This window comes from Cuculus canorus, chromosome 1 (assembly GCF_017976375.1).
Source record: "Cuculus canorus isolate bCucCan1 chromosome 1, bCucCan1.pri, whole genome shotgun sequence".
Lineage (NCBI taxonomy): Eukaryota > Metazoa > Chordata > Aves > Cuculiformes > Cuculidae > Cuculus > Cuculus canorus.
In genome coordinates, this window is record NC_071401.1 from 111,216,028 (window position 1) to 111,230,034 (window position 14,007).

Consider the following 14,007-nt stretch of genomic DNA (forward strand, 5'->3'; position numbering starts at 1 on the left):
GTGGCTCCTCCTTGCTCTGACAGGAGAGTTTGCAGACAACCTCACCTTCCTGTACCAGTCAATAGCAAAGCTATTTTTTTTAATAATAGCTTAATTATTAAATTATTAAAATTATTAAGATGAAACAATGTGTTTCTAGCCTGAGTGGTGTTAATGCATATGTTCCTAATGGATCAGATGATCATTGAAACACCATTTTTGTATTGCCAGTTTTACACACAGTGGGTAAATTACATTCCAAATACTTATGTGCAAGAAATCTGCATATTCCACAGCTTTTCTTCAGTGCCTGGCTTCCATGATTTTATTGAAGCAAAGCAGAACAAAAATTCAGATTTGTTGCTAAAATAATGTTTTTGTTTCAATCAGTATTTTCTTGTTCTTCCCCTGATCCTTTAGTCAATAACTAAAAGACAGAAATGACAACCATAGTTGGAAATCTTATGCATGATTTTAAAGACTTACCACTTACTATCTCATTTCAAGCCAGTAAAATCATTCACTTGTAAAAATTCAGCTGCGGTGTGATTACCGTTCACAGATTTTCAAAGATCACTTGTATACCCAGTATATTCCTTATCATTTAAGTCCTTGTAGGATTCAGCTTTGGAAAAACTGAAAAGTCAAACTAAACCATCAAATGACATGCAAGCTGGGACAAGAAAAGGAGATCTGGCAATATTTACTATATTGAAATTTCTGCCTCTAGCCTTTTTTTGTTTATTGGTTAAAATGCCAAGGCATATTTACCTTCTAAACATTTGTGAAAAGCAGGTGGAATGCAAAATAATGTCTTTGCCTAGGTTCCCTTAAGCTTTTTAGAGTATAAGGCATTTCCATGGTGTTGAAGAGGAGAGTAGACTCCCAGAAATTGCAGGTTATCTTTTTATGCAATTAAATATTATAAACACTTTAGCTGGGAAAACCATGGTTGGAATAATATTTGCTCTAATCTGTAATATTATCTACTTCAGTCCATGAGAAATCCAGTCAAGAAATGTGAGCTCTCCTTGTTAATTTTCATAAGTGTAACCCTTCAAAGTGAAATGTGTGAAAGGCTAACGAAGGATCAGGCCAGTAATGGGTTTAAAAATTGAAGGTAATGTACTTAATAAGCAAGACTATTTATATTTTAAAAACACGCCTCTCACTGATGTAGTTTTATCTCACTATCTCGAAGTAATTTTAGAAGCATCTAAAAAAGTAGAAAAATGCAATCATTAGGATTCTAAACAGCCAATTGGTTGGGGATCTCACAAAGATGTCTGCACGACCCTAAGGAAGTATGACATTTTTAATTAAATTTCTATTTTTCTCTTCCTTTCTGCAGAATAACAGTTTCTGCTATGTGTTTCATGGATTTCAGTAGGTTTCCTCTGGACACTCAGAACTGTTCGTTAGAACTGGAAAGCTGTAAGTTTAATTCATACCTGTTCTTCACACGTGCATTCTTACCAGCACCTCATCTTGTTCATAATACCTTTTTCACTTACTGTGATGTGTGACCTGAACCATTCAACTTGTCCATATTAAACTGTGGCCAGCTTGAGATCTTTCCAGAACTCAGTGAGCTTTGGGAAGATAGTAAACCCGTGATGCACCCTGCTTTGTTTAGACTGGGTCTATTGTCCAAGGCCTAAATTGAAAAATGTTTCCTCTATCAGAAATGGTGTTTTCTTCTGAGAAAAAAAAAAAGTGCAAGTTGAAAGTAAAATAACACGTCAATATTTGACCTCATGGAAAAATGAAAATGAGTGCCTTGTGCTACTGTGAAATATCTGCTTTCTGACCCCTGACCCAGTTGGTTGTAGTAAGCTGTAGAGCTGGACAACGAAAGGTAATTCTGTTTTGCAGAGCCTTTTGAGACCTCAAAATTTATTCTTGCTTGGATTGTGACTAAAACTGGGATGACGGTCTGTGTTTAATCTTGGAAAAGAGAACAGATCCCAGCGTTCAGGCAGTCTGCTTGGTGTGGCAGCTCCAGAGCTCTGATCCTATGTGCCCTGTGACCTTGAACATGCCCATGTCCCCATCTGTCAGGTAAGCTGCTGACAGGGTACAGGACTGGGCTCTACTTGGAATGAGATGGAAAATGGTCTTTGCAATTTTTTGACATGTCAATTAACAAAGATGTGAAAAACACTGTTTCTTTGAGGTTTTGCCAAATTGTTTACATGCTCTCCTGTTGCTAAGTCAAGAAAACCAAAACATTATTCCAGCAGAAGAGGTGATTCAGTTTTTACTTTCTCATAGATGCATACAATGAAGATGATCTGATGTTATACTGGAAACATGGAAACAAGTCCTTAAGTACAGATGAGCACATCTCCCTCTCCCAGTTTTTCATCGAAGAATTCAGTGCTTCCAGTGGACTAGCATTTTACAGCAGTACTGGTATAGTAAGCCCTTGTCACGAGAAGAGAGAAGGGCAGGACACAAACATGCAGAATGTCTTTCACATTTAAATTTGTTGCTAATAAATGACTGTTACTGCTGAGATATCAGTTTAAATGAGGTCTATCAGTCATCCTGGTCTGTTGGCCTATGTCCTCAGTTCTATAATAGAAGAGTCTATAATAATACTTGTAACTTAACATCTGACAAAAAGAACCTTTAAAAATGCACAATAACGAAATATATGCTGTTGTGGGCTTTTGAGAAATCACAGTGCTTCTCTGAAAGCTGTTGGAATATTGGGTTTACAGGGATCTTTGAGTCCGGGTTATATAGAAAAGCTTGAAAACGCAAACTCTAAAGGGTCAAGTACTAGAAAGCAAATAAGGACGCCACTATGTTTTATTGTCTAAAATCTCCTCACTTTTGGATCTGTAAAATGTCATTAAAAGCCTACTAACTATATGATTTCTGCATGAGAACATTTATAACGTATTGAGGTTTAATTCATGGTTTGCTTAATGTTCCACGTTTCTACAAAAAAGTTGTAGAAAAAAAAATAATTCCCTTTATGTCAGTTTTACATTGTTTAAATACAGCTATCTGCCCCAGACAGGTTTTTATTTTTCCCTATAGATCTTGAACTATACTTCCTGGCAAGCTGCATAAGGCTTTAGGAGTTTATTGTAGTCTTGATTTCATGCAAGTGGTTTTTATTTTCTTTATATTTGTACATGCAATTATAGATTTTGAAATACCTTTCTATGTAAGTAGTCTAACCATATGGTTTTAACCAGATAAAACAGCACGCTTGCCACTTTACTTTCCAGCATAATTCCATATAATGTGATGAAATGCATAACCCTTTGGGAAAAAAAGTCTTTAATACATACAGGAAAGCTGCAAACAGACTTATTTACTGCATTTTCTTTACAGGATAGCTTCCCTTTGCATTAAAAAAGAGTCTTTCAAGTTTGTGATGGCTGATATTGAATGCAGAAATTCCAGTTTAAATTATGATGCAGCCTAAGCAGTGAGGAATTCACAGCTTAATCAGGTTCTCCATCCTTATCTCTTGCTCGTGTATGAGCTAAGAACAGAGCTCCAGCTTTCAATAGCCACTGTCATGTGAGAAGAGGGCAAGTGATACCTTACTGTCATAACTGTGCCTTGCTGAGAGCTACGTCACATTTGTCCTTGTTGCAAGAAGGAGACTGGGATATTTTCCACCAAACTGCTATCACTGTGTGTTGAAACTGGGTTCCAGGAACTCAACTGGCTTCTCTCTGCCTTGCTGTTCTCATAAAAAACACTTAGGCAAGCAAATATGGCCTTGCGCACAACAGCATAACCTCGTACCACCCCTGTACTTGGGCCTTTGCAGCACCTCCACAGCAGCAACTTTTACTTTTTGAAGTGTAACTGCTTAATGCTTACACTAGGATGTTTTGATGATGAGCTTATTCAGCAGGGCAAAGGTGAAAGACTTGTTTTTAAGTTGCAGGAACCACTGGATACCTGAATGAGTAGCTGAATAATGCTGGTACCATGTCTGTTCATTGGAACACCACTGTTTGTAGACATACGTTTTTCTTTGGCTTTGAGGTTTTGTTTCGGTCAAGAGGTTCCACTTTCTCTTGTTCTTGTATTTTACTTCTTATTAGAAGAAAATGATAATGCACAGACTCCACGCCCTGAAGTAAGTAATAGTGGGGATCAGTCAGCACAACTGTAATGGCACCTGTCTCCCCTGGAGAGTCTTAGGTGAAAAATGGACAAAAGTGATGCTCACAAAGCAGCCTTATGCAGTTTCAGTTCTACATATCCTTTCCTATAAATCTCAGTGAACTACACATGCATACCATTCAAGGCTTTTTAAGTTCCCTGGCTTTCAAAGGAGCACCAATTTCAATTCATTTTGGAGACAATAACTTCTAAAACCAAAAATCTCCACAACTGAAAACTCACAGTGTGCGTTTGAGATTAGATGAGGTTATTGTTGAGATATTTTTTTGAATAAAGTTGCTTTTTGTGATGGCATGAGTGCCCCAACACAGGCTCACTGATGTCTCTGCTTGTACTGGACAAGCCGATGCTGTGCAGTCAGCCGCTTTTGTCTGCTTTTCGTAGAAGCTCATTTCCCTCCCATGGTAAGAGGTAGAGCACACCTGCTTTCCTGCACAGAGCGCATATCCCCAAAATCCACTGGATGGCACCCTTTCCTCTAAAGTCAACACTGGGCAGGCAGACAGGTCTGACCGTAGGAAAGAGATGCTGCTTATTACTGGGTACCTTTTGGGGCAAGCAGAGTGTTGCTTTTGCTCTCCTAGCTGGATTGGACAATTATATTCTGTCTGTATTCTCCCGGCAGCTCCACTTGAAGTCTATTTACTTTTTTTTTTTTCCAATTTGCTAACTCAATATAATCTAGTATTTTATTTATGCAGTCGTGATGCTTCACTCCCAAGGCAGCGGCAGCTAATGATGTATGGCGGACAGTTCGCAAAGCACTATATAAAACCAAATTGGTGGCAATATTTGTTAGACACTTACTATTACTGATGTGGATACACCATTCCTACTGGAAGGAAGGGGCAGGCAAAAAGAGCTCACAAATAATACAGCTCTCTTCTCTTCTCCCACAACCTGTTCCTCTCTCTTTTTTTTCAATAGGCTGGTACAATCGACTTTTTATAAACTTTGCACTCCGGAGACATATTTTCTTTTTTGTACTACAATCCTATTTCCCAGCCATGCTGATGGTGATGCTGTCTTGGGTTTCATTTTGGATTGACAGAAGAGCCGTTCCTGCCAGGGTATCACTAGGTAAACCTTTAATGTAAATTCTTTTGGGAAGCACAGAATGGATAGGGGAGAGGTTTTCAGTTACCTTAGCTCCCTGTTCACACAAGACAAGTGCAAGTGTACCAGGCAGTTGCCTGAACAACACTATTATTGCCACTGTTGTCACTATTGCAAACTCTTTTAGTTAACCTCTACATTTGGAAATGGGATGTTTGTTCAGACTGGCTTTGCTATGTTAGAAAATAGCTCACATACCACAGAAGGAAAAAGGGATGATTCTGCAGATTTCCCGGTGTAGAATTTTACTTTTTTTTTTTTTTTTCTTTTCCCAAAGACCATGTTGGGTTTTCTCCTCCCCTCTTCCAAGCAGTGACAACTAGTTACAGGTATATCTTCACCAGATCCATGGTTCCTGAGAGATACTTAACAGGCATGGCACAATCTATCTAAAAGCTTTGCATCTCTGCTTTTTCTCTGGAAACATTTGATATCTTCCTACCAACTTGGAACTTGACTTGTCCTATGTAGAAAAGCCTTTCTTTGCTAGGGATCTTGAAAACGTTTGCTTTGGTGCCTTCAGTGTGCAAGGCACACAGGCTCCGGTGGAAGCTGAAGAGTAAGTTGGGCATCTTCCTGCTCCCACAGTTCTAGTTCTGAACACCACAGCTCAGGAGAAAAAGGCTAATTACAGTGGGTTTTCTTTATAACATTGTCTTTCTCAGTGATGAATCAGTTGATACCACTTCAAGACTGCCTTTGTTGGGAATTTAATGCTGATGGACTTGGAATGAATACATTTTTATCAAAGATTAGCATCTCTGTGAAGACCTGATGGAAATTTCTTAAGATATCTAATGTAACCATAATGCACTTGAATCCTTAAACTGTCAGTTTAAGAATTAGTAAAGAAGTTGCTGCTTTTCTCTCTGATGCTAGTCCCAGAAGCCAACTGTATGTTCCCATACTTATTAGACAAGTGAAAATTTGAGGATGTTTGTTTAAGAAACAAACCTGCACGTACTGAGGGAGCCCTCAGTTTTTATCTATAGCTGTATCAATCTAGAAAAAATAGGACTGTAGCTATCTCAAATCCCCTTCTGTTGGCACAGTCTAAAGCTATGAGTACATGAGATATAAATCTATTTGCTATTCTGAAACCAAATTATGGTACCTCCTACCTACTTTTATTAATGCATCTAAAAATTCCTTTTATTTATAATAAATTTAATTTAATCTTTAAAAATACAGTTTTAATTCTCCGTAGGTCATTTGTGATGTTGTCAAGGTTTTGCTGATCATGTTTTTAATTTCTATATGGATTTTTGCAGAAGGTTATGCATCAGGAGTGCTATGAATAACGCACATTTCATTAGCATAAGCATACGAAATTTGTTGTCAATGTTAATAACAGTTTAAAAAGCTTAGCTCCCTACCCTAGAGTATACATATTTTAAACACATTGATTTGTCTTATATAGTATATTTCAAACTGCATCCTTCAATATAAGGAAGTTGCAGAGAGGGAGAGGACTCATTCTGGTGGACTTGAAGTAGCATAAAACTGGAGAAAGGCTCTACTGAGACCCACCTGAAAGGCCTTGCTACCAGCCAGTGCTATCTCACAGGTGTTATTAAGATGTCTTCACTTCCAGCGTTATATCCATTTCTTCAAAAGCTGGGCCTGGATTGAGCACTGGCTATTGGTGCGGGTTTTTTTTTCCAAGATAGAGCAAAACAAAATGAGATGAATAGCTGCACATAAGAGGAGAGAATGAAAAGATGAGTGTGAAATTCTGGACACACTCAGGTAAACAAAAAATATTTCTTAGTTTCAATTGATACAGCATTTTTATGCTAGAGGGTTGTTAGAAAGCCATGAATTTATGACAGAGACATACAAGCTGATATATCTTCTCAAGAAGTACAATTTGAGCAGGGTCTGGGAGGGAACTTGATGATTTTTTAGTGACTCTCCGCTACCAGAAACTGGGTAGCTGACAGACTGGCTCTGATAAGTGAGGGAAGACCACAAACCTACTTTCACTTCTCTATAATAGTGCCTAAAGCTGTCATAGAAATGTGTTCCTTATGCTGATGAATCACCAGTGTTGTGTCCCTGCTGTTTGAACCTGGTGTGCTGCCTCTCTGCTCAGTGCGTGCAGTTAGAGATGATTTACTAGTTTTGGTATTGTATGTGATAGGCCCTTCATGGTTCACTCCTCTTTTCAGAGCCTGTGCAATGAAGTTAAAGGCCCTCACAAAGCTGTGCTGTCCAAACAATGGTGATGAGTTAAACAGAACCAGCTGGCCAGTATTATGATAACCTCCCCCTTTTCTTTGGCAGGTATAACTACAGTGCTGACAATGTCGACCATCATGACAGGAGTAAGTGCCTCAATGCCTCAAGTGTCTTACATAAAGGCTGTGGATGTGTACTTATGGATCAGCTTCCTTTTTGTCTTCCTGTCTGTCATCGAATATGCAGCAGTAAACTATCTCACCACAATTGAAGAGAGAAAGCAACTCAAAAAAAAGGGCAAGGTACAATCCTCTGTGTTTTGTTGCCTTCAGAAAGCATCACAGAAGCCAAAGAATAATCCTGATACGCCACTGTGGTAACAGTACCATAATCATTTTTGTGACTCCACTGCATATCCCGTTTTTCTTTACTTGGCTGAAGGGAGGAAATGTATCATGTCTGAGATCTTGTGAAGGTCTCTGCTTTCTCTCCCTTCCTTTTCTTGTGGGCAGAGGTTAGGGACTCCATCTCCTAACTTACCCTTCACTCCCTCCTAGCAGAAGGTAACCTTCATTCTGTTCTCAAATACCTATTGATCAAGGTATTTTTCCTGTCTCTGAAATATACCCCAGAATGCACTCATGTAATATTCCCTTCCGTTCCCTGTGGAGCGGGTCTACTTCTCCTGCTTCACCATTTTTCAATTAGGAAGATGTGTTTAATGATGCCATTTTGTCCATGATGAATGACAAGGTCATTTTCAGAAAGTGCCTGAAGCAGAAATTTTCACAAACATTTGTGAAACATTTGTTTTCTATGAAGCACTCACTTGAAACCTTTGCTTCAAGCATATTCCCCCCATATAAACTCATTTGTTGGAATATCATAAGGGAGGAACCACAAAAAAGGGGGCATATGTTGCTCACATGGTGTGATACCCCCATCAAAAAAATACTTATGGAAATGTTTGAAGTAATTTCCCACAACATCAGCAACGCAGACCTACGGCAGTTTGATTTTTCGATTTCAGAAGCTAGGGCATACAATGCCAGCCAGAAGCTGGCAATAATTAGGCAAGAGTGTTTTGTATTACATGTATCCCCTTCCTCGCTTAAGTCCTGTGCGAGGGGGCAGGCCCCACAGATCCCAATACTGTCAGATAGCGCTGTTCTCCATATGCTCTCCATAGAGGGAAGAACACCAAAGAGAAAGCTTCCTTTGTTTTCTGCTTTATTTATTTATAATTTACTAAAATGGCTCCCGCTAGAAGCAGAATAACTATTCTTTGTTGCTAGGCTTCAGGAATGTATAGTATTGATGCAGTGCAAGCAATGGCTTTCGACGGCTGCTTTCATGACACGGATGTGGACATGGACCTGACTGCTTTCTCAGACCACTGTGAAGAGGATGAGACTCGGGCACGTGCAGCCAGCGTCTCCGATTTGGATACAACTCGCATAAAGCGGAAGAGATCTCTGAAGGGAAATGTGGGCAGGATTATTTTACAGAACAATCATGTTATTGACACATATTCCAGGATTATATTTCCCAGTGTGTATATTGTGTTCAACTTTTTTTACTGGGGTTTGTACTTATGAACAAAAATCATTATAAGGTAGACATTATTTTGCATACGAGGGTAGCATTGTGTTTCAAAAATAATGCAACAGCACTAGAGGAAATGGTTAAAAGTTTCCAAACCAGACTTCTGCGTCATACCAAGGCTGGTGTGGTTCACAGCAAAACTGTTAATGAAGAAGTCTCATCATCTGTTTTCTTTTTCAATTGGACTATGCAATGTTTCACTGGGGCAACCTAATGCACATGGAGTCCTTCGTTACATTCATACCTAAACAGAGAGCAGCTCCCACCTAACTATTCTTCTTTAGCCAGCCTTTCTGTTTGTTCTCCACTTGTGGCCCATTTTAGTAGGCAGTCAGCACCAACTGTCTTCAAATAGCTCCTGACTTTATTTCAGTTGCTGCATTTTGATTTTGCTAGGCCACCTAGATGCACCTCAGCAGCCTTTGCCCTCAGATGGTAACTATTTACAATCGTAGCTTAGCAGTGGAGCAGGAAGGAAAGCTAATGAGGCTTTGTACACTGGGCATCATCAACACTTCAGGAAAAACTCTCCCTCTGTCAGCTGTTCCTGACTTTCCACAGGACCACTGAGAAGGGCCTCTGTTTTGGAGAAATCTTGATTCCTAGTCCCTGAGACAGCACAGGAATAATAGCCCAGACCTGATGCACTCGGTGTCTTACTGCCACCTCCCACGTAGGTGACTAGCATCATCTGCACAAAGTTATGCCCCTCATGTGACACCCCCACACTGGTGACTCCTGTAGACCTGCTGTAATCACCTGCTTTCTCCGTAACTGTCTGTTTCAGAAACATAGGCTTTGAGGCAGAGGTTTTAGAAAACTTTATCAAGAAAAAAAACAAACGTATCTTCAGCAGCATCTGGTTCTTTGGCTTTATGTTGCATAAATGAGCTTGAGGTTTTGCCCCTGCCCCCTTATGGCTTTTGAGATTGAATGTTACAGTGAGGAGAAGCTACACACGCCTGCTTGCAGCACTGATCCCTTGCACAGTTCAACACACCACATGGAGACATCCAGGAAATAAAAGGAAGCAGCTGTGTCAAAACAGAGCTATATACAGGAATCCTGTCAGTCTTGGATGAATCCGGAATGGAAATATCCTTCCAGGCTAAGGAGGTTGAATTAAGGATGTTTGGGGACACACAAATAGTGTTCATAACTGCAGAAAAGAATCAAGATCACTTTAGCAACTTTCCCAAACGAGAAACATTTTCCACTTTAATTTCTTGGGTTTATCTGCCATTTAGTGAAGCCAGTTTAAATTTTACAAACTTGGTTCAAAACAATAATTTGTGGTGGCAAAAAATGTCTCAAAGTAAACGCCTGTTCACAATTAGGAAATGGAAATAAATTTGAAAACCTGAGCCACTCTCTGGTTTACTTGATTTTCCTATTCTAATATTGTTTGCTCATAGTGTGGTGATGTCCTTCACTGTATCAAAAAGCTACTTTTGTCAAGCTCCCAGTTACAGAGCTGGGGAAGCTGGTGACACGCTGCATGCCAGGTGATTGAAATCTGATGGACTGAATGGGTACTTTGGCAGGCAGTTCACTGCCAAACAAATGATCAGAGCTAAGATGGCTTTGATACTCTTCCAGGAAATCCTGTCATGGAAAGCAGAACCATACCAGGAATGACAATGCTGGGAACATAAAGTCAAAGGACATGCAGGCTCTGGCAACAGCAACAGCGCACTAGAACTCAAGCTGAGCCAACATGTAATACAGATACATAAAGAAATTACCATGACATCCTTGTTACTGCACTGCCGTTATGGAGGCATCCCGCACAGATGTTCCAGATTGCCTGAGAAGATCCCATCTAATCGCTCCAGATGTGTGTGTCCTAAACTTTTCACATAAACTAACATATCACCATTGTTTTCACATATTTTTTTTTATCTGCCTTATGGGAAGAGATATTTGTTCTGTAGCCAACAGTGAATCCTCAGCCTCCAACAGAAAAAACACCCATGTGCTTCTTGACCCAAATCAGCTCCCTCGCATAAATTTCTTACACGATCTGCTGCAGCAAAAGTTCTGCAGTGCACCGTGCCCAAGCCTCGTGTAGGCTGTCCAGCAAACAGACCCACACATGGAAGTGTGGAGGAAAAGAGATTCCTGCCCGCATTTATCTTCTGAGCACATCCTATACATGTGCCTAAAAGCTTTGCAGCTTGCTGGGATGGAGGAAACTGTTAGGTACTTTGCAACTGTGAATGTAACCGTTGGCAAAGAGTTCCCCCCCAATGGAGAATACTCTATAGCAAGTTTTATCATAATAATAGTGAAGAAGATTGCACATTATCCTATGATGATGAAACTTCACTGCATACTTTTACAGCCAAGCTGGTAATTTCTGTCGTCTTAATGCAGTGACAAGGATGATATCAGATTCAATTATACTTAAAAAAAACCTATTGCTTATTGGAACAGCGAGAAAAATAACAAACAGTACTTAAATACATTGTTTTTTTGTTTAGTGAGGTTAGAGGGCTGACTAGAACTCACATGACCCTCATCTGTAGCTTGTGTTATCTTCCAGAAAGGGACGGTAAGAAACATTTTGAGTCAATCTGTCTAGACAGACCAGCATGAAAGTCTTTAAAAAGAAGTATTGACAATTATTTCCCACGGCGGGTATTTGTGGCTGGTTTTACAGGCAGTCAAACGTACGGGCTTTACTTCCCACAGCATTTACTAAAAGTTAAAACATCACAACCATTATGTATTTGTTTGAGTGTTCATCCTAGTGGCATTCAAGCAGTTACGCTGAGAGTACTTTGTGCATTTTTGAACAGAAATAACAGCTTTTAAAGGCTCCTGTGACCCGCTGAGGTGCAGGATGTGGCCTCCCTATTTTTAGCATCTGCTGCTACACCCATCTCTATTGAGAAAACATCCTGTCTTAATCGAGGTGATGCAAACTTTTAAGCCTGGAGAACTACTTCATTCTTCAAAGTTTTATAATTATCATGAAACAAGTGAGCAGAATTTCATATCAGTGACTTGCTTCTCAGAGAGCTACGAAAATGCATACCTTTGAATATCGCAACTATTGGCAGGCATTTACACTAAAATATTCACAATTCAGTAAATTTTGCCAAGTGTCCTAAATGCTGAATGACACTGTGATGTAATTAAGAAAAAGTAGAGAATGTCTTCTTTCTCTTCAAAAGTCACACCCCCATGAGAGAAAAGTGCTTCATGGAAGAACTTAAAATTTGCTAATTCATACATGTTTGTACAATTAGGATAACCTTAGGATTCACCACTGGCAAAATCTCTCTTCTGGTAACCCACTCATACATGAGATAATCTGTATTTCATGATCAAGTGACAACGTCTCGGTCAGATGGTAACCAAAGTGGTCCAGGTGGTAAAGGAATAAGGATTTAATAAGGATGAGTAGTGTTTGCCTTCTTCTGTCCTCCAGCCCCCTTTTCCATGCATTATATTTTGCCATTCTCTCTGTTCAGCATGTAGGAGTTTGCTGGATGCATTCATGAACCTATGCGAATCACAATGTTTGTTCCTAAAGATCCAGCTAGTGCAAAGGAAGCAGGAGTTATGACTGTGTGAACAGCAACCACATGGCAAGGAGGAAGCGTACTGCAAATCAATCTTCTCTAAAGGGAAGGATTTGACCTAGTATTTTAGATGTGAAAGGCTCTATTACTTTGCTCCACAAGCTGCTGATGAAACACAGCCCTCTCTCTTATCTGTCATTGAAAAGTCCTTCTAGTAACTAACTTATGCCTAATATAACCTTCTACTTAAATTAGCCAGGCACTATAAGGCTGCTGAGGCTTCCAAAAGTCACCTTTCTCTGGCAATTCTGCTTTGTATTCGTTGAGCTATGAGTACACAAGAACAGAACTTTAGCAAAACCTACCTAACTATTTTTCTGTTGTCTTTCAACCAATGTAAATTATACCACAAATAAACAAGCATCTTTAATAAAGACAACTGAAAATATTTCAAGAGATTTTCATGTGCTCCTTGAGGATTCTGAAGATTTCTTCAAGGGAGCCTCAGAGAGGAAGAAAAAGGAAAAAAAACAATGCAGCTTAAGCTCGAGCACTTTTGTGTGTATGAAGTACAATATTATGCAAATAACCACAGCGTTTTGTGTTGAACCCCCTAATTTCATCCATGTACTGATTTCAGTGGAGATACTGTTGTGCTGTTTCTGATGCCATGAAAAGCCAAACTCAATATGCCAATTTGATTATTAAGCAGGTATTACTTTAATAAACAGTGCTGGGGCATGCATGGGGTAATCCACCTAATGTGTCCCACTACTGAGACTGGTTACATGACTTTTATACTGGTTAAACACACATATTCATATAGATTCCACAAAATACTGGTTAAACATACATATCAATACAGATTCCCGGAAACATGTTACATGTCTATAGTTTTTCTGGGCACTTATTATCACTAGACATAAGCAAGACTTTCTTCACGATGAGAGTGGTGAGGCACTGGCACAGGTTGCCCAGGGAAGCTGTGGCAGCCCCATCCCTGGAGGTGTTCAAGGCCAGGTTGGATGGGGCTTTGAGCAGCCTGGTCTGGTGGGAAGGTGTCCCTGGCTTGGAACTGGGTGATCTTTAAGGTCCCTTCCAACACAAACCATTCCATGATCATAGTTTGTTGCCCACTCTTACATGCACATCACAGTTTCTTTGTGTCTCCAGAAGCTTCTGATGCTCTTTATCTTATCCCCTTCCTCACTGCGTCGCGTAGGTGAGCTCAGGTCTCTCTTTTGTTTCTGCTGCAGGACTGTCCTTTCAATACTTGATTTATTCCTTGTTTCAACTACTAAGCAAGCTAAACTGCTGTTACAATCACATTCTTTCCAACTGCAAGCTGGCCAAGATTCGATTCTTATTATTCTTATTATTTTATTCTTATTCTTTTGTTCTTATTATTCTTCTGTTCTTATTATTCTTCTGTTCT

General features: G+C 39.7%; 1 protein-coding gene across 2 annotated transcripts in view; it reads left to right on the plus strand.

Annotated features, from left to right (window-relative positions):
• Window positions 1–11,846, plus strand: part of GABRR3 (gamma-aminobutyric acid type A receptor subunit rho3) — a 34,869-nt gene extending 23,023 nt beyond the window's left edge. The window contains exons 5-9 of one of the 2 annotated variants that reach the window (XM_054054598.1): window positions 1,331–1,413; window positions 2,254–2,394; window positions 5,068–5,220; window positions 7,543–7,583; window positions 8,733–11,846. In XM_054054598.1, the coding sequence (XP_053910573.1) occupies window positions 1,331–1,413; window positions 2,254–2,394; window positions 5,068–5,220; window positions 7,543–7,583; window positions 8,733–9,035 (721 nt within the window). In that variant the 3' untranslated portion in view covers window positions 9,036–11,846. Of the gene's footprint in view, window positions 1–1,330; window positions 1,414–2,253; window positions 2,395–5,067; window positions 5,221–7,542; window positions 7,740–8,732 lie in introns of both variants that reach the window. The other variant, XM_009557173.2, reaches the window with a different exon arrangement.
• The last annotated feature ends 2,161 nt before the right edge of the window (window positions 11,847–14,007 follow it).